The 27,493-nt window shown below is 38.8% G+C and overlaps 8 protein-coding genes and 1 non-coding gene across 15 annotated transcripts in view; 3 read left to right on the plus strand and 6 right to left on the minus strand.

Moving 5' to 3' along the window:
• Nucleotides 1–615: 615 nt before the first annotated feature.
• On the minus strand, nt 616–687 carry TRNAD-GUC. Its single transcript has one exon. It is a non-coding gene; the product is annotated as a tRNA-Asp (tRNA).
• Nucleotides 688–1,630: 943 nt separating this feature from the next.
• LOC111442383 (universal stress protein PHOS32-like) lies at nt 1,631–2,888 on the minus strand. The gene is made up of 4 exons (XM_023079775.1): nt 2,492–2,888; nt 2,296–2,405; nt 2,115–2,233; nt 1,631–2,007 (listed from the first exon to the last, which is right to left on the minus strand). Exons 1-4 carry the CDS (start codon nt 2,811–2,813, stop codon nt 1,917–1,919), a joined length of 642 nt encoding a protein of 213 aa, XP_022935543.1. The 5' UTR covers nt 2,814–2,888; the 3' UTR covers nt 1,631–1,916.
• A 2,051-nt stretch (nt 2,889–4,939) lies between these two features.
• LOC111441333 lies at nt 4,940–7,057 on the plus strand. The gene is made up of 5 exons (XM_023078278.1): nt 4,940–5,460; nt 5,542–5,826; nt 5,945–6,233; nt 6,348–6,467; nt 6,569–7,057. The coding sequence occupies exons 1-5, from the start codon at nt 5,137–5,139 to the stop codon at nt 6,679–6,681; spliced, it is 1,131 nt and encodes a 376-aa protein (XP_022934046.1). The 5' UTR covers nt 4,940–5,136; the 3' UTR covers nt 6,682–7,057.
• Nucleotides 7,058–7,536: 479 nt separating this feature from the next.
• Nucleotides 7,537–8,728, minus strand: LOC111441940 (18.1 kDa class I heat shock protein-like). Its single transcript, XM_023079135.1, has one exon. The coding sequence runs from the start codon at nt 8,689–8,691 to the stop codon at nt 8,098–8,100; it is 594 nt and encodes a 197-aa protein (XP_022934903.1). The 5' UTR covers nt 8,692–8,728; the 3' UTR covers nt 7,537–8,097.
• An 88-nt stretch (nt 8,729–8,816) lies between these two features.
• LOC111441936 lies at nt 8,817–11,787 on the plus strand. Its single transcript, XM_023079127.1, has 3 exons — nt 8,817–9,171; nt 9,870–11,467; nt 11,538–11,787. Exons 1-3 carry the CDS (start codon nt 9,090–9,092, stop codon nt 11,676–11,678), a joined length of 1,821 nt encoding a protein of 606 aa, XP_022934895.1. The 5' UTR covers nt 8,817–9,089; the 3' UTR covers nt 11,679–11,787.
• A 40-nt stretch (nt 11,788–11,827) lies between these two features.
• LOC111441937 (phosphatidylinositol:ceramide inositolphosphotransferase 1-like) lies at nt 11,828–18,007 on the plus strand. 7 transcript variants are annotated; one of them, XM_023079131.1, is made up of 14 exons: nt 11,828–11,943; nt 12,776–12,844; nt 13,759–13,838; nt 13,949–14,038; nt 14,745–14,831; nt 14,928–14,996; nt 15,221–15,301; nt 15,424–15,495; nt 15,684–15,744; nt 15,856–15,955; nt 16,038–16,133; nt 16,221–16,267; nt 16,349–16,470; nt 16,571–17,055. In XM_023079131.1, exons 3-14 carry the CDS (start codon nt 13,806–13,808, stop codon nt 16,649–16,651), a joined length of 939 nt encoding a protein of 312 aa, XP_022934899.1. In that variant the 5' UTR covers nt 11,828–11,943; nt 12,776–12,844; nt 13,759–13,805; the 3' UTR covers nt 16,652–17,055. The 7 variants fall into 7 exon arrangements, 5 of the variants coding, with proteins under 5 accessions (XP_022934899.1, XP_022934897.1, XP_022934900.1 ...); XM_023079129.1 differs by lacking the exon at nt 11,828–11,943 and having other exon boundaries at nt 12,762–12,844; nt 13,730–13,838; XR_002710256.1 differs by lacking the exons at nt 11,828–11,943; nt 12,776–12,844 and adding an exon at nt 17,990–18,007 and having other exon boundaries at nt 13,267–13,838; nt 16,571–16,749.
• A 73-nt stretch (nt 18,008–18,080) lies between these two features.
• LOC111441939 lies at nt 18,081–20,976 on the minus strand. The gene is made up of 2 exons (XM_023079134.1): nt 20,078–20,976; nt 18,081–18,713 (listed from the first exon to the last, which is right to left on the minus strand). Exons 1-2 carry the CDS (start codon nt 20,533–20,535, stop codon nt 18,476–18,478), a joined length of 696 nt encoding a protein of 231 aa, XP_022934902.1. The 5' UTR covers nt 20,536–20,976; the 3' UTR covers nt 18,081–18,475.
• Nucleotides 20,977–21,884: 908 nt separating this feature from the next.
• On the minus strand, nt 21,885–22,970 carry LOC111441487. Its single transcript, XM_023078508.1, has 3 exons — nt 22,768–22,970; nt 22,267–22,593; nt 21,885–22,192 (listed from the first exon to the last, which is right to left on the minus strand). Exons 1-3 carry the CDS (start codon nt 22,832–22,834, stop codon nt 22,041–22,043), a joined length of 546 nt encoding a protein of 181 aa, XP_022934276.1. The 5' UTR covers nt 22,835–22,970; the 3' UTR covers nt 21,885–22,040.
• Nucleotides 22,971–24,867: 1,897 nt separating this feature from the next.
• Nucleotides 24,868–27,493, minus strand: part of LOC111441486 — a 3,932-nt gene continuing 1,306 nt past the window's right edge. Inside the window, exons 3-8 of the mRNA XM_023078506.1 lie at nt 27,161–27,413; nt 26,449–26,649; nt 25,675–26,362; nt 25,482–25,588; nt 25,343–25,402; nt 24,868–25,255 (exon numbers count right to left, since the gene is read on the minus strand). Coding sequence (XP_022934274.1) covers nt 25,242–25,255; nt 25,343–25,402; nt 25,482–25,588; nt 25,675–26,362; nt 26,449–26,649; nt 27,161–27,413 — 1,323 coding nt within the window. The 3' untranslated portion in view covers nt 24,868–25,241. The remainder of the gene's footprint in view (nt 25,256–25,342; nt 25,403–25,481; nt 25,589–25,674; nt 26,363–26,448; nt 26,650–27,160; nt 27,414–27,493) is intronic.

The following is a 27,493-nucleotide window of genomic DNA, read 5'->3' on the forward strand; positions in this document are numbered from 1 at the left end:
AACAAAAAAAAAAAAAAAAAAAGGTTGTTTGTAAAGTGCACGTGATAAATTCAATAATTTTATTCATACAACTAAAACTGACTTTATTTTTATTCTTCTTCTTATTATTATTATAATTTGTGATGTTAGGATGTCGTGGAATGGATTCATTGTGGAACAAATTCAAGCACGAGCTCATTTAATGTTGGCTTCAACGAATCTCTGCCATTTAATGTTCGCTTCAAAGAACCCATCAGTTTGGGTCCACTTCGTTTTACCCGGCAAGTTATTGGGCCTTCACTATCGTGGGCCTCATAACTCAAGCCCACAACTTTATAAATCGAATGGTAGAATATCTCATCAGATATCTGCCCATAAGCAAGCACCCCATTTTCACCCCTCTTTTCATTATGATAATTCATAAACATTACAAATAATTTGTTTAGAATTTCAGTAATAAAATTTACCCTAAAATGGGCTACAAAAAAAAAAAAACCATATCCAGGAATCGAACCCGGACAAAAACGTGCGTTAAGTTCAAATATTCAACATTAACCTGCTTTACCATTCTTACCAATGGACTAAAACTCGTTTTATTTACGTAAAACTTTATTATTTCTAAAATATAAAAAAGATCGCCGTTGCCGGGGATCGAACCCGGGTCACCCGCGTGACAGGCGGGAATACTTACCACTATACTACAACGACACTACTGCTTATCATCTGAAACTATGAAATATTTAATTATTAATTTTCCGTTGTCAAGGATCAAACCCGGGTCACCCGCCGGAATACTCACCATGCTACAACGACCACATAAAAGTTTTGAAATATAAAATTATGTTTTATGAAAATAATAATAAAATGAATTAAATAAAAGTGAAAGAAAGAAAATTGTTGCTATTAAAATGAAAAATGAGAATTAAATTTAAATAAAGGCAAAATACATCCAATAGTTCCTATAAAAACCCTATTAATCTCTTCTAATGGGGCCGTTAGCAGAAAAATCCACACGAGAATGGAGAACTCGTGCCCATTTCCGGTGCAGAATTCCAAACTGAAAAAGATTGAGGATGGTTGCGGGACTAAAGAGATGGTCATAAATTTATAAGTAAAAAATACATCTTCATTGGTAAGAAGTCTATCAAAAGAATAACCTTGTTACATAAGATAATATAGTTAATATGCCCCGTGGATTAGAGTAAGAAATGATATCGATACCGGTTGAACACATTGGCAAGTGAGAGATGAAGAACTTGTAAAATGGGATGAAAGTTTGGACCGTTCTTAGCGAAAATTAAGACCAAAATAGCGCCTTACCGGTTTCAAGTCCCTATGCCCTTGTAAATTTTTAAGGGTAAAACAATACTCACATTTTGCTTACAAGCCAGTAAGATTTAGGGTGGAAGTCATTCATGTGGGTACATAAAAACAAACAATATTGGGCCAACTTTCATCTTATAAGATAAACTTGAATTGAAAATATGGAGTTGAAACACAACCAAATCCAGTTGATTATGTCAAATTCAGGATAACCTTAAAATTTTCAAAGGAATAAAAAGAAATTTTCGGAATCCAAGGAATAATTCTATCCACCGCTTATACTTGGAACAAATTAACCAATCAAATAAATAAACGAAACGAAACGAAGTAGTTTAGTTCTTAAAAAGCATCATTGTAATAATAATAATAATAATAATAATGTTTTCAGAAAAGAAACATAAACAGAGCGCGGCGCAGTCCAGAAGAAAATCTCAGATGAGTATGGGTATGGGTGTGGGTGTGGGTATGGGTAGGGGCAATTATTAAATATAAGAGCGCAGGGAGAGCAGCAACGTTTTCAAGGACACAAACAGCATTTGCTACAACTTCAGGAGTTTGGGCATGCTCTTAATCATCAAACAACAAAACCCCCCTCCTATCACCCATTTCACGCCTTAATTATGCTGAAATTTTGAATCCTTCACCACTGTAACAGGGCAAGGAGCATGAGTAATCACATAGTTGCTAACACTCCCAAGCAGAATCCTGTTTTCCGATCACCCAAACACAAAATTTCCCCAATAAATACGTAAACAATTGTTCGTCATTTCCAATAAACGATTCACTATCAGAAGAAGAAAAAGAAGACAAACCTTCGAATGGTACTCTGTCCTCTGCTTCCCATTACCAGACACTCCAGCTTCAGATCTTCGATTGCATCCACAATCTTCTCCCTCGCATCTCCCCAGTACAGTTTCGCCACAACTTGAATCTGAAATCGCACTTTACTTTACCTTTCATCTAAAATCTAGAGCTCAAAATCAAAGTGAGTACCTCTTTCTGTCTAGAGCCAGTGTCGAGGATATCGAGGGCTTCGATGTCGACTTCGACATCATAGCTCTTCAAAACATCAGGCTCTCTGAATTCCGATAAGGGAATCAGAGCTGGCAAAACCCCAAACAAACCATCAAGATCTACAGAAAGTGAGTATGAGAAAACATCAAAAGAAAAAAGAGGATCGATTACTGACGAGAACCAGATTCAGCCCAGAGCTTATGGGGGGATTCGTTAACTGAATTGGGGTTAACGTAGATGATGAAGAGAGTGTCGCCTTTGTCTGCCAAATTATCGATGGCCCATCTCAGAGCATTCTTGCTGCTGCTGGAGAAATCCAGAGCCACTCCGATCTTCCGATCCTTCACCATTTTTGTGGCGTTTCTTCTCTTTTCGTGAAATGGGAACAGTGCGATTAAAACGAAAACGCAGGGGAAGTAACAACGCAGACCTGAAGTTGCGTTTAAATTGGCAAGACAAACGTGAAGGGGAAAGAAGAAGGAAGCATGGAATTGCATCTCTGCCGTCCACGTGTACAGATCCCTAAGCAATTCAATTCCGGTTCACCCGAATCATTCTCCCTTTACCTGGAACTCGGACTCCAATGGGCCGTTCGCCCCCGTTTTCCCCCCTACCGAATTACTCCTTTAAAATTAAAAAAAAAAATTAATTGGTTTAATTTGTTAGTAATTTTTAAGTAATATATAAGTTCCCACCTAATGGCATCATAGAATAAAAATTTTCATAAGCAAATATTATAATTAATTAATTACTTTTTTTAGATGGCTTGTTGGTATATGCAGACGCAACTACTCGGAAACTTCCGGTGCTGTCCTTTCTCATCATTCTGATTGCATGCCATCCACTCATCATCACCATAATATCGCTTTTCCTTTTTCTTCTCTCTTTTTTGTTCTTTTCTAATTCTTTTGTTTACTATTAATTCCAGTTTTGAATTTGCCCAGAATTATATGTTATTTCAGGGAATGGATGATTTAGGAAGTGGGCCGAACTTCATGCTGCGTGCCTGTGGGCTGTGTGTAGAGAAATGTCCTTCACGGCCCATCGCGTAGATCGTGGAATGGGCCTTTCCGAACCCATTAGCGATCTCAGCCTGTCAAAGAAAATTCTCGTCACTAGCCACATCACGTGCCACAACACATGGCATGGCAAGGGGTAGTGGTCTGCAAACATTTGGAAAGCATGGCAGTGACACGTGCCCAGGAATCTTTTAACGTAGATGTAAATGTTTTTCTTTTTTATTTTTTATAATAACGGTACCATTCAAAAATAATTCTCGAAGGAGTGTAAGGCTTCACTGAGATGTATTGAGTTTGGTAAATCCTTCAAATTATTAAACAACGGGAAGTCCGGCCGTTCGGTTACTACCATTGATGTCGGCGACGAGGAAGATAAAAAAAGAACATTAGTAAATGAAAAAAAAAAAAAAAAAATTCTAACAACTAAATGTGACGATGTGTCGGGCACCGTCACTCTGAATTCTCTGTCTGAAATTGGGGTTGTGTGAGGCACGTGAGTGGGATTAGGCATAGAAAATTAGAAGGGTATGAGGAGTATGAGAGAGGCATTGGAGGCAGAGCTGGAATCCACTTCGTTTTCATCTTTATTTCTCTTTTTCTGTTTGACTGCTTTATTATCCCAACCCAGTTAGGTATTGATTTCTTAGTCTTTGCAATATGGTTATGGTTATGTTTAAACTCTCCGACAATACTTAGATCTTGCAGGAACAGTATTTCTTTTCTTTAAATTATGAGTAGGATTGTCGTCCTCTACTTGCAACCAAAAGTCAAATCTAGTGTCTGATTCAATGTCCCAAATTTGGAATACTGTGATTGTTGGAAGCCAGTAAGGCAGCGAATAAAAAGGTTAGGCGACTTCGTGGCGTGGCGTAATTGGCCCAAATTACGCGCCATCTTTGCCTCTTTCGCGGCCAATATCTCCCGTAATTCCGGCGCCCTCTATCCCCGTTTCGTTTTCCCCCGTCGTTTTAGCAGGTTTTGGTGACCCACCACCGACTCACTAAACTCCCACTCCAATTAAACATTCATTTAAAATATTAAATTAAATAAAGTCTGTATTGGGTTAGTTATTTGAATATTCAAAATATAGGGTACAATAGGCAATGCATTGAATGTCATAAAACTGTATTTGGAATCAATTAAATAGGATGACAAAAGTATAAATATTCAAACACTCCCAGGATAATATCCATCCAAATTTTAATGAAATTCAATTCGTACCACATAAAATCAAGTAGAATTTATGGCATGCAATGCGATTTTTAAAATAACGAAAATAAAAAATAAATAAAAAAGTTGTTGACGTCAAATATTGAGTTTACAAATTAGGGTTTTTCGTCATTCCCTTGGTTTAGTTTAACGGTAAATGTAAAATGGAAAGGCGGTCCAAGTGGGACCCCACCGATCTCACCTCGTGCAGAGCGGCAGCCTATTTTCACGCTACGGTTTACTAATGTAATTTTGATTTTTAATTTTTAATTTTTAATTTTTTAAAAGAGGGTTTTTATATTTTATAAAACAAAAACAAAAAAAGGTTAATAATATAGTGGCGCCAAGGCCAACTGGCGCAAGCCTTGTGGAAGGGACGCTTTACAAATCAAGATGCACGTAGTCACACTCACCCACGACCCCCCTCATTACTCTTTTATTTAATTTTTTATTTATATTTTCTATAAAAATTCGCTTCCTTCTTTCTATAAAGAATCCTTCTCGTTTGCATCTCTGCCCTCTTCACCTTCTTCTATTCCCTTCCGTATTTCACAATTTCTAGGCTTCGCGCTTCCTCTCTTTCTTGCTGCTCATGGCTGACAGTTTGGACGACGGCGAGTTTTGGCTTCCTCCTCAGTTTCTTGCTGATGACGATAATATGCCCAGCCCAAACACTTGTGCTACCAACAAAAACAGTGCCCTAAACTGCTTGGCTTCCACTCCCTTCCCGCCTCCACGCCCTTCCTTCCCATTTGAGTTCGGGACTTTTGGTGGATTTTCGGATTTCAGTTCTCCTGGTGAATCGTTGAAGGGTTCCAGCGAGACGGAGAGTGACGAGGAGGATTGTCTCGCTGGATTTACTCTTCGTATGGCTCAATCAACCATTGATGACGGTTTCGACTCTTATAATTCTAAGGTTTCAATTCGGACCTCATTGCTCTGTTTCTTTTACTGTTATTTTTGTCTAATTTTGGTGGATTTGTTTTTTTCTTTTCAGACAAGCCTCTTGTCCGGATCTCCGCAGTCGACTCTGTGCGACATGGGGAGTGGTAGTGGTTGCAGTCAAGTTTCCAGTCGTGGTAGTCCAAAAAGTAACTGTAAAGTTCCATCTCCTCCAGCTACATGCGATCTGCTGCATGCGGCGGCAGGGGAAGTTGCGAGGATGCGAATGAATGAGAGTCGTGGTGTTATTTCACAGAACAGAGGAACATCTCAAGTCTCTGTTCCGGTGAAAAACTCGAGCACTGGTACCGGGTTTTACCAGCAGTTGCAGGCTATGCAAGTAAATATATTAACCAACCCCTTTATGTCGTTTAAATTATTTGGTCGACTGGTTAGCTGTACTTGTGTTGAATTAGTAATCGATTATGATTCCTTATTGGGCTCATATTCTTTGGCAGGTTACGCACCTGAATCAGAAGGAAATTATGCAGCGACAAAACTTGACTGTCGGTGAGCAGATGAATTCTCCTGCAGGGTATCAACGGCAACAGGTCCATGTAATGGTTCAGAATGGAGTGAGGGGCTGTCGGGGATTGTCGTCATCTGCCTGGATTCCGCCGCCGCAGGGCTCTGGAACGAGGGCTCTGTTTCTCGGAACTCAAGGAAGCAAAAGGGAATGCGCTGGAACTGGTGTATTTTTGCCTCGACATAGCAGCACTCAATCTGATGAGCAACGCAGAAAGCCAGGTAATCTAAATTCCAAGCATGCGGAAGCAGAATGATAAGTGAGCATTAAACTAAGAACCCTCACGAATTGGGTAATGTTTTAAGCAAATCACGAGTTTGTTTTTCTCCCCACAGCCTGTTCTACGGTGTTGGTACCTGCAAGAGTGATGCAAGCCCTGAACCTTAACCTTGAGGATATTTGCAGTCAGCCTCATGTTCAACCCATGGGTGGCGGAAGATTGAATTCAGAGAACGGTAAAATTACATCCTCCGTCGTAAATTATTATGAACACAGCCCTCCCCGGCTTCCACAAATTGATCGAATCATTTCTGTTTTCGTTACTGTGATTGTGTAGATGTTGTCCTGAGGCTGCAAATCAACCGTGGTGGAAATTATGAAAAACGAAACGGCCGTGGGCAGTTACCAACAGACCATGAAATCAAGCTTCCCCAGGAGTGGACATACTGAAACGAAATTAAGTTACGCAATATGATGAAAGTAATTCAAAATTGGTAAAAAGGAAGGAGACGACAAAAGAAGGCGGTGCATTTGATTTTGTGGTTAGATTTAGAGAAAAATAACAAGGTTTTGGTGGGGGGGATTCCAATAGGGAACAAAATGGGTTAGGGGTAGAGAGCAGGCAAGGCAGCTATATAACAAGGGGGTATAGCAACTTTATTTTGTTGTTTGTTGGGTGAGGGAGTTTGGGTCACTCAGTCAAACTGATGAACAAAAGAAAAGAAGAAAGAGGGTATTTTCCACCTCTTTTGTGTCGATAAATATTTTTCTAGATTCTCTATAGAAGGCATGTGCATCGGGGGGGCCCTTGGGAACTTTTTTGGGACTCTCTCTACTCTTCCCTCCCCCACTTGGTTATGCGTATACCCAACCAACACATTTTCAGTAATAATAATTCTAATGATAATCCCTTTCGCATTACTCTATTGAACAGGAAATTCATAATTATATGTTGTTCCGCTCGACTTGAATTGGGATTGAAAACGATGGATTTATAGTAACGGTTAATTAATTTGTTTAATTAAAACCAACAGAATAATTGCGTAAATGGATAAGGAGTAGGAGAGGTAGAGAATATAATATTGTATATAGTTGGCTTAAGAGGGAAGAATCTCCTTCCCCACTTGCCTGCCCTGCCCAACTCTGCCCCTTCGGCCTAGATATTCAAAGTTGATGACGTAGGCCACGTACGTGTCACAAACTTGTTCACGTGGCAGCTCTCGTGTTTACGAATTATTTGGGTTTAAAGAAATAAAGGGCCAAAGTAAACATGGGTGCAATAGAATGGTAATAGTCGTCCAAATATAAGCCTTACCAAGGAAGCACGGAGATTTTATTTATGAATAGGAGGAAAAGGAGATAGTGGGGGCCTAGTGGCGGATGGCGTTAATCTGGGGGAGTGATATCAACTATCATCTCTCACTTGACAACAACCCTCACATGGCGCGCACTATGGATGTTTCCCATTTGCGCGCACCTTACCCCATTTAGTCCCACCCGGTGCACAACCGTCTTTCCGGCGCCCGTGGCGGTGTTAGGGTCACACGTCCTTTTCATACCCATCGGTGGAGAAACGATGGGCGGGGGGGTTTCAAACACAAACAAGAAAATTTCTTTTCTTCCTGACTTCCTCACTTACGCTTTACAAGCGCGTGTGGTTCACTGACGTAATGTGCGGGAGTGCTAATGGAATTTAAAACGCCGTCTGTATGAGTCATATAACAAAATATTTATTATTCCCTTCCGTTTAAAGGAAACAAGAAGGACATGGTAGTAATTTAAACCGATATCATTTTTTTTTTTTTTTTTAATTTTAATATGCTTCATCTCCTTCCGTTGCCATGCAGGACTGAAGTTCGGGGGGGTTTAATGGCCAGAAATCTGGACCATTCTGGCCATGGGCTTCTTGAACTGGTATTTAGGCACGGTCACAGTTAGTACTCCGTTATACATTTCCGCCTTCACCTTATCCACATCAGCGCCGTCCGGCAGGACGATACGCCGGTAGAACTTTCCACTGCTTCGTTCAACACGGCGCCAGATATCGGTTGTCTCTTCTTTCTCAGCCCTAATTTCGACGCTGATGCAGATAGCTCCACTCTCTTCAATCTCCAGTTTAACTGCCTGCTTCTTCACTCCGGGAAGCTCTAACCTCAACACGTGCGCATCCGCAGTCTCCTTCCAGTCGATCTGAGCGTTGACGGCCGAGGAATTTGAGGCCATGGAAGTACGGAAGGGATCGGCCACGGCGTCTTTCTCACGGATATGATCGTAAGAAGGCCGATCCTCAACGTAGTAGCGATCCTTTCGGTCCTGATGTAAGTTGTCGAATAAGCGCCGACCCTGGACGTAGTTGCGTTCTTTCCGATTCTCAGGGGAGTTGTCGTATGAAGACCGCTCCTCCACGTAGTAGCGTTCCTTCCGATCGCTAGGGAAGAAGTTTCTGAAAGGGATCGACATTTTTATCGAGTTGCTTGCTTGGTTGCAGTTGAATGAGTATTAGTAGTTCAATTTATAGAAGGAGGAGGGTTACATAAGAGTTTGAAAGATTTAGATGGAGTGGGATTGATTCCATTTTTGGTGGAAGTCGCGGTCTATTGATTATTCTATGAAAAATTCACGCGGTTCCATCATATCATTTTCTGAATTTGTTCTCTGGATTGAGGTGACTTCGACGAATTGGCGCACGGCACGGCGTCGGAAGAAGATTGGAGGCAAGGGAATTGAATTCGGATCCGTCTGGTGTTCCGTGAAAATAATACGAATATCACATTCCATTTGGTGATTACGAAGATACAGATTTAAGTTGTGTTTGAAAGTGGATACAAACGCGAACTCCCCTAGAACCATTTCTAAGAATGGGCCTCGTTTATCTGGGCCGATGGGCTGTGGAAGTGGGCAAGGCCGTAGCCTACCCTCCTAGCTGCTCCGCTTTTCCAGGTTTTCATGCAACATTCTCACCTTTTGATTTTGGATTTTTGAATTTGTTTTTTCGCTCACGAGTTTCCTTCGCAATGGAGGAGAGCGAAGAAACGAAAGTGGAGAAGAATGATTAATTAATCAGCCTCTCTCCCTCTCTTTATTATGTTTCTTTCTTTTCTTTTCTTTTCTTTTCTTTTCTTTTCCTCATTTCCGCCGCAATTCTTTGCTTTGCTTATAATCCACAACGGATTAGGACGTTTTGATTCCTTGTTGTTGTTTTCGTTTCCTTTCTTCCTTATCGGGATCCACGAGTTTCACTTCATCCTATTGCATCTCCTCTTACCAACCTGCGTCCCTGGATTTCTCAAGGTCCGTGTCTCTCTTCATCTTCTCCCTCCTACATTTCGCTCTCTTTTTTCTTATCATCTCTTTTGCTTGTTTGAGGACATATCCAATGCTTAATGATTGCTTTCCTTTTGCGTCTTGCTTCCGTTTTCACGTTGATTGGTAATACTAATAATCACATTCCTCATTGTCCTTGTATTCCCAAAATGGCAATGATTGATTTCCTTTGTCTTTATCTGGGGCAACTGCACTCCTCAATGTGATCAAATAAAGGGGAATTTCTTTTTAGATTAACCCAACCTTAGAAACTGAGGATGTTCACGGTTATGATAGTTTTGATCTTTTAGTAACATCGTTTAATATTGTTCTAGTTTTCAGTCTCTGCTGTAGCATGGGATCCAGCTTGGAGCTGGGAAAGAGTTCAAGCCACCGCCATAACTCAAAATGTCCTGTTCGACCGCGTAGCGACTTGTATTGTGTGTCAACCAAGGGGACCAATATTGCTCGGGAAACATCGTACCGCCAAGCTAACAGAGTCGAACAGAGTCCAATAGGAGAGGACGAAGTTGTTAGGCATATGTCAAACTTGCCTGCTTATCTCCTTCACACACGCAGAGTAGAAAATCTCCAAGACAAGGTTTTGAATGTTGGGGTTCTCGAGTGGACACGGCTTCAGAATTGGAAGCACCACCATATTCGCTGTCCAACACGAGCTAAAGATGTTGCTAGCTGTTCAAATACTGCAATCAAGGGGCGGAAAAAAATACAAAGGAATTACACATCATCCTCATTACAGGGAAATGTTTCAAACCTGATGCAACAAAAAGAAAGGACAAAGCGTTCAGGTGGGACGATGAGTTATTCAGAAATATTTTCTCCACCCGGTATTCTCTTCTCTTCTGAATGTCCACTGCCTTCTTTAGCCGACGTTAATAATCCCATGATGGGTAGAATGCAACATCCTCTGCTCTGTCATACTACCGCACAACTTTCATGTTTGAGACCCTCTGGAGGTAAACAAACGGAAAAAGGAGAGTCGGACATTAAGCTTACCGGTTGTCCAGGTAGTTCCGATCCAAACAAATCTGGTCTTGTGATGTCTGAAAATACCAGTTGTCCACATAGTTCAGATAGGAAGAAAATACCTTTTAAAAGGTTGATGAAGCCAATACTGAAGCATAAATCCTCAAATCCTCAACATCCTATTGAAGGAAACGTCAACTCATTAGGCCGTTGCCCAACTGGTGTTGGCAGTGCTCACGACAAGAAGCATGCTGAATCACCAATGCAGGGCCTTTTGCAGTTCACCATAATGAATGGTTTTCCGTTGTTTAAATTATTGGTGGATAACAACAGAAATGTGCTTGTAGCCACGGCTAAAGATTTAACCCCGTGTGGGAAGAATGGAGCAGCAGGGCAGAGTTGTTATACATTCTACCTAGTTAATGAAATCAAAAGTAAGACTAGTGGTTGGAAACGACCAGGGAATAGGGATAGAAGTTATGGCTATGCCTGCAGCGTCATTGGACAAATGCAATTGAATTCCGATTATGAATACAGCAACGGTAAATGTATGATGATAACAGAATCGATTTTGTTTGGTGTTGAGATGAGACCAGAAGATCCAGAATCAGCAATCATAATGAAAAATAGAGAACTTGCAGCCATTGTTTTAAAGGTTCCTACCGAAAACCCGAAACATGATGGGCAACAAAGTTGTAACGTTTTGATAGAGAATGGCATGAAGTTTTTGTCAGAGGATAATGGTGTAGTAATACTTCCGGGGGATGTTCATGGGTCACCAAGCAGCGGACAGCCTTCCACATTGATCAATAGGTGGAGATCTGGCGGAGTTTGTGACTGTGGTGGTTGGGATATTGGTTGCAAACTGCGTGTGCTTTCCATTCCGAACAAACTAATTACATCCAAGGCGTGTCCTATTTCCATGTGCCTCCAACTTTTTGTTCAGGTAAATCTTTAAATTTTGGTTACAATATTTCAGCATGAACTAAAAATCTTGACTCTCCGTTTTGTTTCAGGGAGGTGAACAAGATAAGCCCGTCTTCAGCATGACACCCTTGAAGGGTGGGTTCTTTGAAGTTTGTTTCGATTCCTCCATCTCTCTGTTACAGGCGTTTTTCATATGTGTTACAATTCTAAATGGTCAGAAAAAAAGATGAAGTATCCCAAGACTAATGGAATTAATACAGTCCGTGAAAGTTAGGTTTGTTTCCTTGTATCTAATCTTTTGCTTGGTTGATAAATCATATCAAGTCCAAACGTGTTGACATATCCAACATCCCCTGTAGCATCAACTTGAACGTCCTTGAGGTCGTTATGAGGTTGTCGTAACCAGATAGCCCCCTCATTCCCGGGTGGACGCAGCAGACACCATCTCCTGGTGCCCAGAGAGTTTGCATTCAGTGGGGCGAGCAATAATGCCTGGTAGGCCTTCTGAACTGAGAATTAAGGTTGTTGGGCTTTCAACTTTGGTTGCATCTTGCTTGTCTTGGAATCATGTGTTGCGTTGAATTTGGTTGGGTTTTGGTGTGTGTGTGTTCAGATTCCTGAGGCTGCAGCCTGGCTTTTTGTGTGTCAGCCTCTCACCCAAAGCCTTTCCTTTTTTTTACTTTCTTTGAATGCACTACTATTCAGTATACCTATCCCTTTCCTCTCCGACTTGTCATGCCTTGTTACAAATTACAAGATTCTTTTGTCTTCTTTTCTACTAATAATAACTTCACCTCCACCACAAACCTGACACCCCCCCAATACTAAAATGCCTAAAATACTCGACTGTTCATACTTCCAAGTTTCTTAAACACATCCACAACCACCCATTTTGCCTTACCCCTCTGTTCATAAATTGACAACTATATTGTCTTCAAGTGAGAACAACATTTTGAACCCTAATATAGTTTGTGAACAACTATATTAATTTTTTTATTAAAAAAAAAGAAAAAGAAAAAGAAAAGAAAAGAATGGCAGGCCAAGATATCATCCCCGTCTCCTCTCGACGCTGGCAGAAGCGTTCGTGGGGTCCAACCTCCAAACCCGAAAAATGCCTTGGCGTGGACTTGACCCCTTCATTTCAGTTTTCGTTTCCCTTTTCCCTTTTTATTTTCAAGGTTTCTCTGGACTATTTCAAGGTCTAACAGTGAGATATTTTTGGGAAACATAAATACAAAATTTGTATTGTAATAATATATATTCCTCATTTTACGTATCAACTTTTCTTTTTTCCTTTTCTCTTTTAATTTGGGCTGCAAACCCAAAGCATTGCAGGCCACCGGGACGACACGACGGGTTCGAACCCTCTCTTATTCCCAAATTAAGAACTAAAAAGGTAACTTTGTCTTTCGACTGTTTTTCTTTTAAATAAACAAATATAGTGCTCATTTATACCTCATTTTCTTTTTCTTAACTAATAATATCCATTTCAATTCTTTTTTTCTTGAAAAAAGAAACAACGTAGATAATTAACTTCTCCTTTCTCGAAGTGTAAAGTTGGCTGAACTTTGGGAGAATATATGCCTTCTATTTTTATTATTGACAATAAATAATAAAAATATTAATTTTTATGCAAACTTTCACGTGAATATATATCAGAATTAAAAGTTTGTATTTAAAATAAAAAAATAAAAAATTCTAGAAGTCACCGTAAATTTAGGTTTTAAAATTAATTTTTGGGGTCTCCGGTTATTTAATATTATTATATTGATGGAGAGAAAAAAATACATATATATACATATATATAGAAGAAGAGGTCAGAGCCAAAACGGCAAATCTTTCTTCCATATTCTCTGTTTTTGTAGTAACAAGCAGCCTTCCCCCTTCATTCACCCCCCCTCTTCTTTCCTCTTCTCAACTGTCTTTCTCCATTTCGCCTTTTTTCTTCTTCTTCTTCTTCTTCTTCTTCTTCTTCTTCTTCTTCTTCTTTCATCCCTCCACACACCCACTATCATACAACAATCCAAAGGGCCCTCTTTCGCTTTCGGCTCTCTTCTTTCACTAATGCCTTGTTTTCTTTCTCATCCATCGCTTCCCCTTCTGCTGCTGCTTTTCCATTGCAATCCCTGACTTGGGTCTTGATTTTGAAACTGGATCTTTCTTTTCAATCTGGATTTCCCGGTACCGGCATTTCGTTTTGACTTTGCCGCGCTTTGCGGAGTTCGGTTTCATTTATTTTTCTTTTCTGGGTTGGGATTGATTTCTACGCATTGGTAACCAGATATCGAACTTCGCGATGTTGACCTTCAGAGTTTGGGTTTGAAGTAATATGGAAGCGGTGGTTACGCCCATTCAAAATGAATCTTTACATTGGTCGCGAAGCGTCGAAGGTAGGTTGGTTTCTTGATTCAAAATTTCACATTTTTCTGCCTCTCCTTCTGCTGCTGCTTTCCAAATCATATTTTCTTATTTTTCCTCTTTCCTTCTTCCCTGTGAGAAGCTATGGAAAAGATTCTGCGCAGAGATTAGTACGGAGATCAGCCTTCTCATCGACAACTGGAAGTACCTTCTTGGTGGACTTATTTTTCAGGTATTTCTTTCAATCTATTTCAATGAATCGTCCCGCATTAAACCATTTTTACTTTTTTTTTTTTTAATTTCCCCCTCTTTTTAAATAATGTTGGTCGGCTTGTTTGTGGGCCCTTGCCCATTCATCTTCTTCCCAATGGAATAATTATTCGCCAGGCTTCGTTTTAAAAGAATTAGAAGGAAACAAGATCCTTTCTATGGCAACCAAACATTTGGAACCGTCTATATTTTAAATTCGAATTGATTTAGTACTTTGATGAATCTACGTCATTTGTTTCTCATTATGCAACCAAACATTTGGAACCGGTAAAGTTTGGACACGTAATTTGTGCCAAGTTTTTAAATTGTATAAAGTTTTCCATCTAATATATGCATCCAGTAAATCAAAAGTAGAAGTGACGACTGAACTTTTATCATCTTTTGGAAATGCAACTTTTGTAATCAATGACTGAAGCATGTGGATGGCTTTAATTCATAATTCTAGTGGTTTTAGAGAAGGAGGTAGAAATATGCGCTCTCCATTGTCCAGAATTGTAGGAAATGTCCTCTAAATCATGTTTTCTCTAGCTAACTGCTCTGAAGGCAAGTTCTTGATCATACCTTCTCCTCTTAGATACAGCATTCTAATTATAGGATCTTGTATTCTAGGATTTTGTCATTTTGTCTTCTTGTATGTCTAATGTATAGAGCATCTTTCTTCTCGTCAGTACATACATGGAGTTGCTGCTCGGGGAGTTCACTACATACATCGTCCCGGTCCAATTCTTCAGGATGTTGGTTTCTTCCTTCTCCCTGTCAGTATTGATCTCTCTCATCCTTATCTTTTATCTTCTTCTATTCTATTATTGTTTTTTGTTGTTGTTTAAGTATATGAGCTTTTTGATATGTAGGAGTTAGGACAAGACAAAGCTTACCTCAGTGAGACTCTTTTCACATTCATATTTTTATCCTTTGTTGCGGTAAGTGATATCCTTTTTTTTTTTTTTTTTGGACTTAATGGGTCTGTTTAGCTGGTTTCCTGTTTTCAAAAGATTTTTACACCCACACAATATAATTATGCATTAACATGTGTATCCCAATTGCTATGTTTTATGTTTCCCTCTGATTGATTTACTTTCTATTTTTCCCCATTATTTGCAGTTCTAGGTGTACTAATGGATTTTGTTTAATAAAATAACTGCAGTGGTCTTTCCACCCTTTTATTCTTAAGAGCAAAAAGATCTATACAGTTCTCTTGTGGTGCAGGGTTCTAGCATTTTTAGTTGTGAGTATTCATTCATTTATCACACCAATTTCTCATCGTTCATCCGAGTTGGTTATCTTGCTTTAAAAATATTAGAACATTTTTGCATCCCCTAATTCAATGATTGAATCTGTTTTCACCAGGGTTGTCAAATTCTTCGTATCTTAACATTTTATTCTACACAGCTGCCCGGTCCAAACTATCACTGTCGTGAGGTACATTTTTTTAAAAGTCGTAGTGATGTACTAATTTGTTTTTATTTTTTTTAAATTTCTCCTTATGTGTTGGTTATTTTCATTTGTAAGAGGCATAATTCCTATATCTTTTCTATAAATTTGTGTAGCAGTAAAATTTGATGATTGTTTAAACGGGATAATTTATGAACTCTGGCTGTATTATGCAGGGTTCAAGACTTGCCACATTGCCTCCTCCAGATAATGCCTATGAAGTTCTATTCATGAACTGTAAGCATTTCGTAGTCTATTTGTACTTTATTAGTCAAGAGTATTTGTTCCATGGTTTTGTGTTTTTTTCTTTTTCTTTTTTACGAGTCTTACTCTGCTGGTCCAATGCAGTTAGGGGGGTATTATACGGTTGTGGTGATTTGATTTTTTCATCGCACATGATCTTCACTCTTGTTTTTGTGCGGAGTTATCAGAAATATGGCACACAAAGGTGCTTGCTTATCCATGGTTAATACATTTCGGTCTTTGTAATGTTGCATGCAGACCAAAATTGTTTTTGTTCGTTACTACAGGTTTATGAAGCAATTGGCATGGTTGCTTGCTGTGACTCAGAGTTTGTTGATTATAGCATCCCGCAAACATTACACCGTAGATGTTGTGGTTGCATGGTAAGCGTAACACTTATGATGTGTTCTTGTTCAGATCTTTCCATATCGTTCGTTATCACTAACACACAAACGGTTGATTCTCTATAGGTATACTGTTAACTTGGTGGTGTTTTTTGTGGACAAGAAACTACCAGGTTAGTTTTTGTAATCATGGATTGTTGGTTGTCCTGATGTAGAAAGTTTAATCTTTTATGTATTGGGCTTTCATGTTGCAGAGTTGCCTGATCGTACCAATGGGACTGCACTATTACCATTGAGCTCCAAAGAGAGAGATACCAAGACCCGAGATGAGAGTCACAAGCTCTTGAATGGGAATTCCGTAGACCCCACTGATAGGGTATAATATGTTGAATAGTTCCCTTTCCCTTTTGGAGTTGGGACTGTAAAACCACTCTAACATTTACGTTGTTCTTTGTTGTTTGCTGTTTGTTCTTCAGAGGCAGAGGACTCAAGTAAATGGCAAGACTCCTGAAGATGGGAACGCCGCCCATGTTAATACCACGATGAATGGGGCTTAGCACAAACAACACAGAACTGCTTGTGGAGGATTGTTTATTTCTTACAATGTAGACTAATGGCTTTCCTTGCCTGTGGTTGCCTCCTTTTTCCAAGACTGGTAAAATCTGTTATTTATCCTATCTTATTGGGAAATGCCGTATTTAGATTTACTTTCTTACAGTCCCATTTCTTTGTTTAATTTTTTTTTTCTGAAAATTGCCATTAGCATTTTGGCAATTATTTAGGCAGGAAGTAAGAGGACTGGATCCTTCTTCTTTTCTCTTAGTTGGATCAGGGAATTAACGTCATCTAACGTAGTTCATTGGTTTAGACTATTTTAAATTTCACTTAGTTTATTGTAACTAAAAAAATTTAATGATCAAGTCATCAAAGTCGACACTGTTATAGATTACTAAAAGTTTTACTTTTTCTTTTTGTTTTTAAAGGGTAGAAGGCTATCTAGATATGTGCTTTGAAATGCATTGCCTTATGCAATGGGAATGCCACATTGTAAAAGAAATCCTATGTTTTTGCTCATTGCTCATTCATTTTCTTGCTCTATTAGATTCTCACTTGAATGAACATAGTTTCACATTAATTATAATAGCCTAAGATAGTAAAGATTTTCTGCAACCTGAAAGAGAGAGAGAGAGACTCGCCAGAAGATGATAATTAATGTCTAAGGAAGAGTTGAAAGATACGACATCCTTTGAGGTATTATTGCCTTCTAAAAAAAAAATCGTTGTTTTTCCTTTTATGTAATCTTTTACTCTATTAGGGGCTGTGTGTGTGTGTGTGTACAAAGTGGCCTTCAAAAGTCACTTTCAATGATATTTGTTATGAAAGCCTCCTGAATGCATGATTACCCAAATGATGCAAAATAGTGTGTCTTGGTCCCTATCTCGGTTGCAGTGTTTTTTTTTATATACATCTATCTAGGTGATCTCGACTTGGATATGACGATGCATTTCTCCCTGGGCAAGGGATGTGTGTTTGAAGAAGACAAATGTTAATAATGCAAGCCTTGTTAGACCCCACTGCATTTAATGTCACCAAATATCGAAGTGTAACGTAAATCTTAGTCACCTTCTTTGTGAAGGAATATTGGTTTCACAATGGTAGAGATAAGGACAAGTCCATATGGGATTCTTCATCAAAATCGAGGCCTCCCAAGATTTTAATTGGAAAGAAACATCTCTTTTTCTGAACAACAACTGCGTTAACAAAAAGTCCCAAATAAAGCCGCTTTAGTTTGTACAGATTCGTAGTTATCGATGTGTTCCAATAAAAGGGCAGCCCTTCACGCCACAATTTCATGAGTTTTCCCGACAGATTTTTGTTTGCACTTGACAACAGAGAGAGGTCCCATACACGCCTCGTCTTCCCCGACTCCAGGAGGGCTCACCTTCCTGTTTCTATCCACAAGGAAATTGCCTGCTCTTCGTTTAGGCAAATAAAAGATTGGCCTCTTTTTTATCATTTTCTATCACCTCTTCATTTCACTGTAAAGATGGGACCTTGAGAAAGCACAGAGCTTGTTCATGTGTTTCTCCTGTACATCGCCACAATCAACGCTCAATAACTAAATACTTTTAACAACAAACCATCCAGAGAAACCATATCGAAAATCCATAATAAGAATAGAGAAGGATGATGCCCAGTGGAATACTCAGAATCATCAACCATGTTCTTGCTGAACCACATTTCTCTGTAACTTGGAACTGAATGATAGTGCGTTGAAAAACTTGTGGAGAATGTTGGGAGAGGTACATGTGGACACTTGGTAGGCAATTCTCTGGAGGGAGGGTCTTTTGCAGCTACAACTTCTGCAAGTTCCTTGATCGCTACGTGGGCACATTGAAGTGAAACAGCCAAGATACAACAAAAGCAAATACCATACAAGCAAGCAGAAAATTCAGAAACCGGTGCCCACGCCAGAAGCTTTGGGAGTCTGATGGGGGAGTTGATGCAGCAACCGCAGTTGTTGAGGAGGCGTTGTTGGATTCATTAGATTGCTCTGTTAACTCAACCTCATTTGGTTCGACAATGTTTTGTGCAATGGAATGGCAAATCTCACATGTCCTAATGAGAAGGCTCAAGAAGATTAGGAATAATAAATAAAGTAGCCAAAGGAACAAATATGCACACAAAAATCACATTATGTAAATCTATCATGCAATGCAGCAAATGTAAGACCACCAATTAACAGGACATCGATTGAAACACACACCAGCAATAGTTGATTAAAGATGGCTGTAATCACCCATGTTCAGAATCACTGTCCGTGAACAATACTGTGGAACCTTTTTGTGAGTCTTCAAATCACTTATCAGTGGAATTCGGAGCAAAGTGCAAGAACATATCGTCTGTTCGTTTCTCAGTGATTAACAAATAACCCTTTTTCAAAATGTGTACTGACATATCCTATTCATGACATTGGAAAAGTACTTTTAACATCAAATCAAATATTCATCGTCTTGCTTCCACAATAGATGGTATTATATCCTAATCCTTTACATTTTGACAGCCTGATATCATCTTTTTTAGTATATATATCACAACAGATATACAAAATTCAACCAACTTCGCAACATTATTTTCCCTGAAGATAAGCATTGTGGAATATTAATCTTGTAGAGCAGCTCAGTACAGTGAACTCTCGAACAGTGACTTAGATCGAGCCAAGCCGATCGAAACAAAGACTATTGTAGTTGTAAGGAAAGTTAGATCAAAGGCATGAATCAGATCCATGAGAAGTGTACTGAAACAAATTCCATGTTCCATATATTTATCTAATGGGGCAACTGACTGTTTGTTGACACAAGATGAACTACCATTTGGATATGTTCGTTCATGAGATCAAGGAACTGAAAGAGCTAACTGTGTGACTAAAAAAGTTCGGAAAACTGAAAACTAAACTAGACATCCTTTTATGATCTGTTGTGTGATCAACATAATCTTTCCCCACTTCTATTGAATATGATCTGTTGTGTGATCAACATAATCTTTCCCCACTTCTACTGAATCATGGTTCAGACTAGCAAATGGAGTATCCACTTTACAGAGGGGGCGAAGAGACAAAGAGAGAGAGATTCCTAAGCCATCAGAAAAGGGACAGGGAAGAAGGAATAATCAGTGTAATGCACTTTCTTTTGCTTTACTCCTATTTCTTTTTGTTCGTCTAAGCGCTCCCTCTAAGTAAGCATTCTTTAATCTGCAACTTCAAGCTCATTACACTAAAGAGTTTTCCTTTAAGCCTCCTTAAATTAATGAATAGTGGAACCCCATGAGGATTATCTCAGAAGATGCTCATCACAAGAGCATGCTAGAGTAGAGCCGCAAGAAAATAATCTGAAAATATGCACTCAAAGAACTATCAAGCATAACATAACATAACATGAGTGAAAAAATAATCAGAAGCCATGGGAAACAGGGAGTAGACTTACTTGTTTCCTTTAATTTTGAACCAGGTTTCAGCACAATGCTTGTGAGCAACAGCCAAATCATCCTTGCACGAACAACCCAATTCGATTGGGATTCCAGACTCTTGGCTATTACTCTCCAAACCCAAATGACAAATCCTGCAATCCCTCTCTACTTTAGCCAAATGCACCTTGATTTCAGAAATCCCATTTTCATTTTCAACCTCCACCGAATGAACCGAAACCGACGAAACTCGGCGAGAATCCGAAGCAACCCCAACCTCCGGCTGAGAAACAAAAGAAAACCTAAACTCATCATAAGAACCACCGTTGGTCGACAAAAACTGAGAGGGACACGAACCCTCATCGGGGTCAGAGAAATAGACGCTACAATCGGCGCTCAAATCACTACCACTAACAGACCGCCGATGATTCCCCTGTTCCAAATCAATGTCGGATTGGGAAACTTCCGGAGGCGCCATTTTCTTAACCCACAAGCTAAAACTGTTTCACAAACACTTCCAGTACAGGGCAGACACATATCAGAGAACCAACAGTCGAGGGCTCCAAATAATTTCTCCAAAATTTACGAAGAAGTTGGGCATTTAAATACGTGGGTATTGGATTTGGCAACAACCCTTCAACTCTTCAATCATTAAAAGAGTGAAGAGGAAGCTAGAATAGAATTCATGGTTCCTCTGTCAAAACAATAGCGGATTTGGTAAAGAAGAAAACAATGGTCCAGCAGACAGAGGCACAGAGGTGTGGTGGCACTCACTGTTGGAAGGCTTGAGGAACGGAAGTGAGGACTGCAAAGACGAGCATAAACGTGGTATGGGGGTGACTAGAGAATTCGGAGGAAAAATGAAAGAAAAAATGGAAAAGTAAAAGAGAGAGAGAGAAAAAGAAGAAGGTTCTGGAAGATGTGTTCGCTTCCCAGTTGATTCCATACGCTGCTTCATCACCCCTTTCATTTTCATCAAACACTTGATGATCGGGAATGGTTCAGAAAGTGACGCTTACCCTTTTTCTTAATTTTGTCGCTATCAATAAATTCTTTATCTAATCTTCATATAAAAACATATTGAGTTGTGTATTTTCATCGTAATAACAAATTACGTGGACGAAATATCATTCCCTAGATTGCTGCCACGTGTCTATGATCCCATCCAATTTTCAAAATTTTGTTCCCACTTAAAACTTCATTAGGTAAGTAGAACAAAGGTGGGCCGCTTATTCCGCAGGGCCCAAAACAGAGGCGGCCCATATTTTGTTAAGGCGTGGTGTGCACGCGACGTAGAGGGAAATCCCCGCTTTTGTCTTGAAATAAGGGCGAGTTATTCTATTCCTTAATGAAAAAAGTTGACACATTCTGGACCCCACTATTTATTTTATAATTAGTGTCACCATTCATTTTAACTAACTAAAAATAATAATAATAATGATAAATCAGAAGAACAAATTAAATGGTAAAAGATTGTAGTTGGGCTATTAAAACCAACAATGATGCCTCAATTCTATAATAAATTGGCCACTCAAACAATTCATCTGCGTTGACTTGGAATTCCTCAATTCGTTGACTTTGACCATTTATACAAAATTCATAAGATGCTTAATTAATTAATTTCCACGTAATACAACTAACTTGTTTCACAAGAAATATAGTCTTTTTTTAGAACAAGTTATGGATTTATTAATATGCATGGGAGTAGCCTAATGAATTAAACCTATAGAAAAAGAGAATAAAAAAGAATATATATAAAGCAATGTTTTATTATTACACGAAACTAAAAGTATACATCGACTCGCTGTGTGTGGGAAATTTGAAAAGAAGAACAAAAGGAAACGACGTCGTACGTCTTATGATATCGAAATAAAAGGTGAATTCCGAAGAAAATCACTCATCTTTTACTATTCTATTTATTACCTCACAACTGTATAAAAGAAATTAACAATGAAAAAACCCAATAATAAATTAACTTAATTTTCACATGGGAGCTGGGGCATCGGCTGCAGGGAACACTCCTGTGGCGGCTGCGGATGACACCGGACCCGCGGCAGCCCCGGAGCTCAACAGCTCTACCATGGCACGGTGGGGGTTGGTGCGTTGCCTCTCACAAAGGTCGGGCAAGAACACTCCTGCAATATTCATTGTAATTAGGAAGGTGTAGGGTTTTGAGAAAATTATGAGTTGTTTCTAAAACAGGGCTCACCCTCTCCTGCAGCCATGTTGAAGTAAAGGTCCACAATATTGGGGCACTTCTGGTAGCAGGCGGGAGAGCAGAGGCTGGCGGTGAAGCGAGGGTCGAGGAGGGCGTCTGAGGCAATTCCCACGGAGTTGCGGTCCAGGCCACAAGCGTTGATGCACCGATCCGTCTCAATGTAGTTAGACATCCATTCCACCATCACCTCCGAGGTCCTGCATTGATACTCAAGCTTCCCATCTTTGTTCTCAGATGTCTCCAACAAACATCTCTTCCCCGATGAGGCTATTGAAAAAGCGCACACATCCACCGACAACTCCTCGCACACAAGCTCCCCTGCAACGACGACAACAAAAACAGAACAAGAATTTCATGTCAAACGTGTCCCGCCCTTGGAAAACAAATAGATAAGACTGTTAGATGAATATCAAACGTTGTTAGGTATTCCTTGATTATAAACCCATGATCGAACTTGCATCCAAACAAAGACGGCGTTTTATATGAACGTACCAAGAGCTGCAGAGACGAAAACAGAGGAGATGAAGAGAAGCAACGCCATTTTGTTGGAGATAGCCATGGGGAGTTTTAATCAAATGGTGGAATTGAAAGAGAGAGAGAGAGAGAGAGAGAGAGGGAGAGATTTATAGATATCGAGGGAGTTGCAATTGAAGGAAAGGTTGTGAATGGGGTATAAATAGAGAGCAACCCAGAGACGTACACACAGCGACGCCGGGTTTTGAAGGGTGGTTCGGGTGCAGCGGCCGTTGTGTTCTAGTTGGCAACGCGTTAAATCTAAGGCTGTAATTTGTGTTCAAAGTCAAGTTTTAAGCTTGGTTCTGGTTGCCATTTGGGGCTTTCTTTCTTTTTCAATTGGAATAAGTTCGTGGTGTGATTGGTGCATTTTTGTTGTTGACGCCTAACAAAGCCGCGTATTTGGTTTCTTTTGAAGGTTTCCACATTGAAGAAGCTTCCACGGTGTGGGATACGGTTATTATTATAATCTTAATTTCAGGCCAAACCATACCTTCTCCCAAAAATAATTGATTATTTACAATGGATGAGTAAGGTCATATCGTCATCTAAGCTCAATTATCATTCATTTTCATACATAACTTTGAGTTGAGTCGGTTAAATAACAATAATAATAAAGCTACTAGGTTATTAATACATTAGAAAAATGATTAACATTAAAAAGACTATGTGGGTTGATTAATACCCCACATTTAACAATTAATGTCAATTAGGGAAAGTCATAAGGTGATGTATAAGTTTAGCATTTACTGAGGGGTTAAATTGCAAGTAGTTTTGTAATTAAAAACACGAAATTTGGCAAGTTGGAAAGGAAATGTATTTATTTTCATGCATAAACAATGTTTTTCTTTAAATGTTATAATCTCAATAAATGTGAATAAATTGTGCGAGAGGTTTGGTCTGACTTCCATTTTAATTTTAATTTTGTGGTATTTAATATTTATTCCTTTTCAATGGAAAATGAAAACTTGCTTCTAACTTTTTCTTTACCCTACGAAACTAGACCTTCTTAAACAAAAATACTAAACACATCTTTTTTCAATTATTTGACTTTTAATGTAATTGAAATTTGACGCTAATTCCTTTTCTTCAGCCTTAAATCTAAATGGACGTGATTTACATGCACCAACATTTTGAAGCAACATACTTACAATGAGATGTTAGCTCTGAATACTCCAATAAGAAATGAGGAAAAACAACACTTAAAGAGTTGAGGAATCCATGAACTAGAAATTCAAATTTATGATGGATTTAAATATTCACACTTATATCATCTATTTCTCCATTTAGATAGAGTGAATTAAAATAAGAAATCATAGTTTTAATCAAACAAAATTGAATTGAATTAATGTTGGTGGTCTGCATCTTTAGCTGTTTCATTTGTCCTTTACCGTTTCTTGGGTTCAACTTTCATGGCATTTGTCCCCGGCTGCCATTTGTGTGTCCTCGCAAATCTTACCAACCATTTTTTTAAATTGTTGATCACTTTTTTATCTAAGCAACAGGTAAAACATAATCAAACTGCGGTTAGATTGAGTTTCTTTTTCCTTTTCCTTTATATTTCCGAAAATTTACACCCATAATGCTCGATGAAGAAAATAAAATAATTATTACATTATTCATTCTAAATAAATAATAATGATAAAAATTAAAATATTAATAATTTTCAAATAAAATCTTAAACAGGATTAATTAAACAAGTGTGAAAAGGATGCATTAATTTTTTTCCATATTATTTAAACATGAGGCAATTTACCCATAATTTTATATACATTCATATAACTTGTGGAAGAATGCAACAATTTGCTAAATAAGGGTGAACCAACCTTCAAATTTAAAATTGGATGTTCACTCTTAGATGGGCAGCCGGTAATGACGAGTTGGGGTTTGACCTGTTATACAACTCCACGTGGGTTTTACACAAGATGAGAATAAGTGTGCTTTTCAAACATACGAAATATGAAAATTTTTGGTATTATATGCTTTCTATATCATTTTACAAAGATTCATTCAGGCGTCACTTCCTCCGCATCTACAATTTCATATCAATAATGACTCGGTCAATATTCAAATTGATCATTCCTGTTCCAAAGTCTATATTGTCATTCACTCCGGGAAATATCAAAGAAATGTCCTAACATATGTACTGCATTTATACAATTTCACCAGAACGCTCTGTAGGGAAATTTACATCTCATATTTCAAACTATAGAATGTACGGCATGACCAAATTACTCTAGCAGATGCAAATCGTTGCATTAGTATTTCCAGCATGGGGAAAGGAATGTCTTGAGGATGGAACTAAATACTACAGATGAATGGTAATTGAATCTTACCACCCAACTTTCTGGAAGTGAAAATGTAGTTATTTCTTAAGTTAAGAGTAAGTTTCTCGTCGGCTTCAGTCGTCCCTAGTTAAGCGGCAGAGTTATGTTGATCACAGATTTGAGGAACTACAATTTTTTGGCTGCAACATCAAAAAGTCAAGACTTAACTATGCATAATTTAAATATCACCTATGATGTGCACGAGTAAAGGTTGCATATGCTTTTACCTGGGCTTAAAATTCTTATGCATTTTGTCGTGGACTTCACTGCAGTCAAAGAATCCATGCCTGCATTAGTAAAATTTGCCCATGAACTTATGCATTGTTTAATAGAACTTCAAGAGGTGTAGAAGATGAACTACATTACCTTCTGTATTTGTATTTTTTCCAGATAAAATTTGTGTCACAGTTGATGAATATTCTGACATCATTTGATCAGTCCCCACGTTACAGTCCATGGACTCATGAGATGACCTGGAAAAAGAAAAACAATGAACAAATTGTCAGAAAAAGCGGCGAAGTAGTTCGTGGGAATTGCAGTGTGATGAGAAGAAGATTACCCAGAAAGAGTGTCTATAGAAGCCCCCAAAGTTGGGACGGATGAACAACCAACTACTTCACAATCCATATCCAAATCAGCCAACATTTCAGTAAAAGAGAAGTCTCCTCCAAAAACATCAAGAGAAGGCAGTTCAATGTCAAAAATGTCTAATTGCTTTTCGGACTCGGATGCATAAATATCATTTTCAGTCTCCTTGTCAGAGCTCATGGGTACATCTGAGACATCAAAATCTAGACGTCCCTTCACGTGTTCTCTCTTTCCCTGCCTTTTAGCGTTTGTCTTGACAGGGGAAGGAGATAAAATGCTGTGGTTCCTCTCTACAGAATAGTAAGCAACTTGCTTGTAAGGACTGATTGTCACTCTTTTTGATGAAATTACAGTGCAGCAAGTAGGACTAACGTTTTGAGGAGTATTGTTGTTACTGCAATCAGCAGCAGAGGAAATCTCATGTGGAGATGTAGACTTGTCGCTTTCACAAGAATTTGCACGGGGGGGAGTCTTTGGACCGGAAGAGTTGATTGGAATAGAGAATGAAGGTTGGTTGAACAAACATTTTACAACACTCGATCCTTGAACCACAGATACATTGGGGGTGCATCTAGGAGATGATGACTGAGTTTCATTAGAATGCTGGACAGTTGATTGAACATTGCCAGCGACAGTTGATTGGGAAAGTGCATCAGTATCTGTAATGTACATGAACTATATTAGATATGATTGAAAATAGACGCGCCTCAATCATATTCACAAACAATTTGTAAAGAAAGATTGCCTTTGCTAGCTGACTTCCTGGAAGATACTTTATTTCGAGCTCTCTTAGAAGCTGGAGGAACAACAATGGAAGCTTTGGAGCTTTTCCTCTTATTTGCTTCCATGTCATTATTAACGGGTGTTACGAAACTTTGAGATCCGCCATTGGTGTTCCGAGGTGTGACCTCTGGACGAATAGGTTGTGTAATGTTCATGGGACAGCCTGAGAGAAGTAGGTCTCATTAACGTCAACAAAAATGTGTCCAACTCACAATAGCTCAATTAAAGATTGGTTGCAAATTTTTCTGAAACAAGCAGGGGAAAATTAGTATAGAACAGTCTTAGACTGTTCTCCTGTGTATATATTTCACCAGAAGTTGGAAACCCCCATTGACGACTAAAAATACTGCTTAGCAACTCAATTATGACTAGGTTAGATTGTAAAGAAACCCACTCCCAAAAGTCTCCAAGAAAAGCAAAGAATAACCGGCAGTATAACCCACTCCCAAATGTAATGTATAGGACTGAATGTAGGATTTCACTCCCAATGAGTTCAGAGATCATTTCTTTTCATCTCTCCAGTACTATTGCAATTGAGTATGGAAAAAAGGGGAACTACCTGTTAATGCCTATATCTTCAACCTTTAGATCAAACCCGATAAATTTTAATGGATTTTTAAGTTTTTCAGAAAGCACATATGTTCGATTTTACTCAGAAAGTTCTAGGACGGTACCTGCGGGAGATTCAGATGGATCAGATTGACCAACAGCTACAACTTTATTTGGAGCAGCTGAAATTGAAGGCGTTGAAGACCTTCCACTGGCATTATAAGCACCCATAACAGTCTGCATACCCTGTAGAAGAGTGTGGACGCGAATCTTCTCTTGTTCCAAATAGCTTCTTTCTTGATCCAAAATCACCTTTTGTTCTTTCAAACTGATGTATTCATCTAACATCGCCTCTAAGCTGAGCAAGCTCTTCGGAGCCTGAAAGCCAAAAGAATTATTACAAAAAAAAAAAAAAAAAAAAAAAAAAAAAAAAAAAAAAAAAAAAAAAAAAAAAAAAA

This window comes from Cucurbita moschata, unplaced genomic scaffold (genome assembly GCF_002738365.1).
Source record: "Cucurbita moschata cultivar Rifu unplaced genomic scaffold, Cmos_1.0 Cmo_Scf00004, whole genome shotgun sequence".
NCBI lineage: Eukaryota > Viridiplantae > Streptophyta > Magnoliopsida > Cucurbitales > Cucurbitaceae > Cucurbita > Cucurbita moschata.

Coding starts and splice junctions, on each gene's coding strand:
- LOC111442383 (XM_023079775.1), bottom strand. CDS start 2,813: ATGCAATTCCATGCTTCCTTCTTCTTTCCCCTTCACGTTTGTCTTGCC. Junction 2,406..2,491: donor CTGGGCTGAATCTGGTTCTC/GTCAGTAATCGA, acceptor GGGTTTTGCCAG/CTCTGATTCCCTTATCGGAA. Junction 2,008..2,114: donor GGACAGAGTACCATTCGAAG/GTTTGTCTTCTT, acceptor ATCGGAAAACAG/GATTCTGCTTGGGAGTGTTA.
- LOC111441487 (XM_023078508.1), bottom strand. CDS start 22,834: ATGGCTATCTCCAACAAAATGGCGTTGCTTCTCTTCATCTCCTCTGTT. Junction 22,594..22,767: donor TTTCGTCTCTGCAGCTCTTG/GTACGTTCATAT, acceptor TCGTCGTTGCAG/GGGAGCTTGTGTGCGAGGAG. Junction 22,193..22,266: donor CAACATGGCTGCAGGAGAGG/GTGAGCCCTGTT, acceptor TGAATATTGCAG/GAGTGTTCTTGCCCGACCTT.
- LOC111441939 (XM_023079134.1), bottom strand. CDS start 20,535: ATGGCGCCTCCGGAAGTTTCCCAATCCGACATTGATTTGGAACAGGGG. Junction 18,714..20,077: donor TTCAAAATTAAAGGAAACAA/GTAAGTCTACTC, acceptor CCTTCTCATTAG/GACATGTGAGATTTGCCATT.
- LOC111441937 (XM_023079131.1), top strand. CDS start 13,806: ATGAATCTTTACATTGGTCGCGAAGCGTCGAAG. Junction 15,302..15,423: donor GGGTTCTAGCATTTTTAGTT/GTGAGTATTCAT, acceptor TGTTTTCACCAG/GGTTGTCAAATTCTTCGTAT. Junction 16,471..16,570: donor CCGTAGACCCCACTGATAGG/GTATAATATGTT, acceptor TTTGTTCTTCAG/AGGCAGAGGACTCAAGTAAA.
- LOC111441936 (XM_023079127.1), top strand. CDS start 9,090: ATGGGCCTCGTTTATCTGGGCCGATGGGCTGTGGAAGTGGGCAAGGCC. Junction 9,172..9,869: donor TAGCTGCTCCGCTTTTCCAG/GTTTTCATGCAA, acceptor ATATTGTTCTAG/TTTTCAGTCTCTGCTGTAGC. Junction 11,468..11,537: donor GCCTCCAACTTTTTGTTCAG/GTAAATCTTTAA, acceptor GTTTTGTTTCAG/GGAGGTGAACAAGATAAGCC.
- LOC111441940 (XM_023079135.1), bottom strand. CDS start 8,691: ATGTCGATCCCTTTCAGAAACTTCTTCCCTAGCGATCGGAAGGAACGC.
- LOC111441333 (XM_023078278.1), top strand. CDS start 5,137: ATGGCTGACAGTTTGGACGACGGCGAGTTTTGGCTTCCTCCTCAGTTT. Junction 5,461..5,541: donor TCGACTCTTATAATTCTAAG/GTTTCAATTCGG, acceptor TTTTCTTTTCAG/ACAAGCCTCTTGTCCGGATC. Junction 6,234..6,347: donor TGAGCAACGCAGAAAGCCAG/GTAATCTAAATT, acceptor TTCTCCCCACAG/CCTGTTCTACGGTGTTGGTA.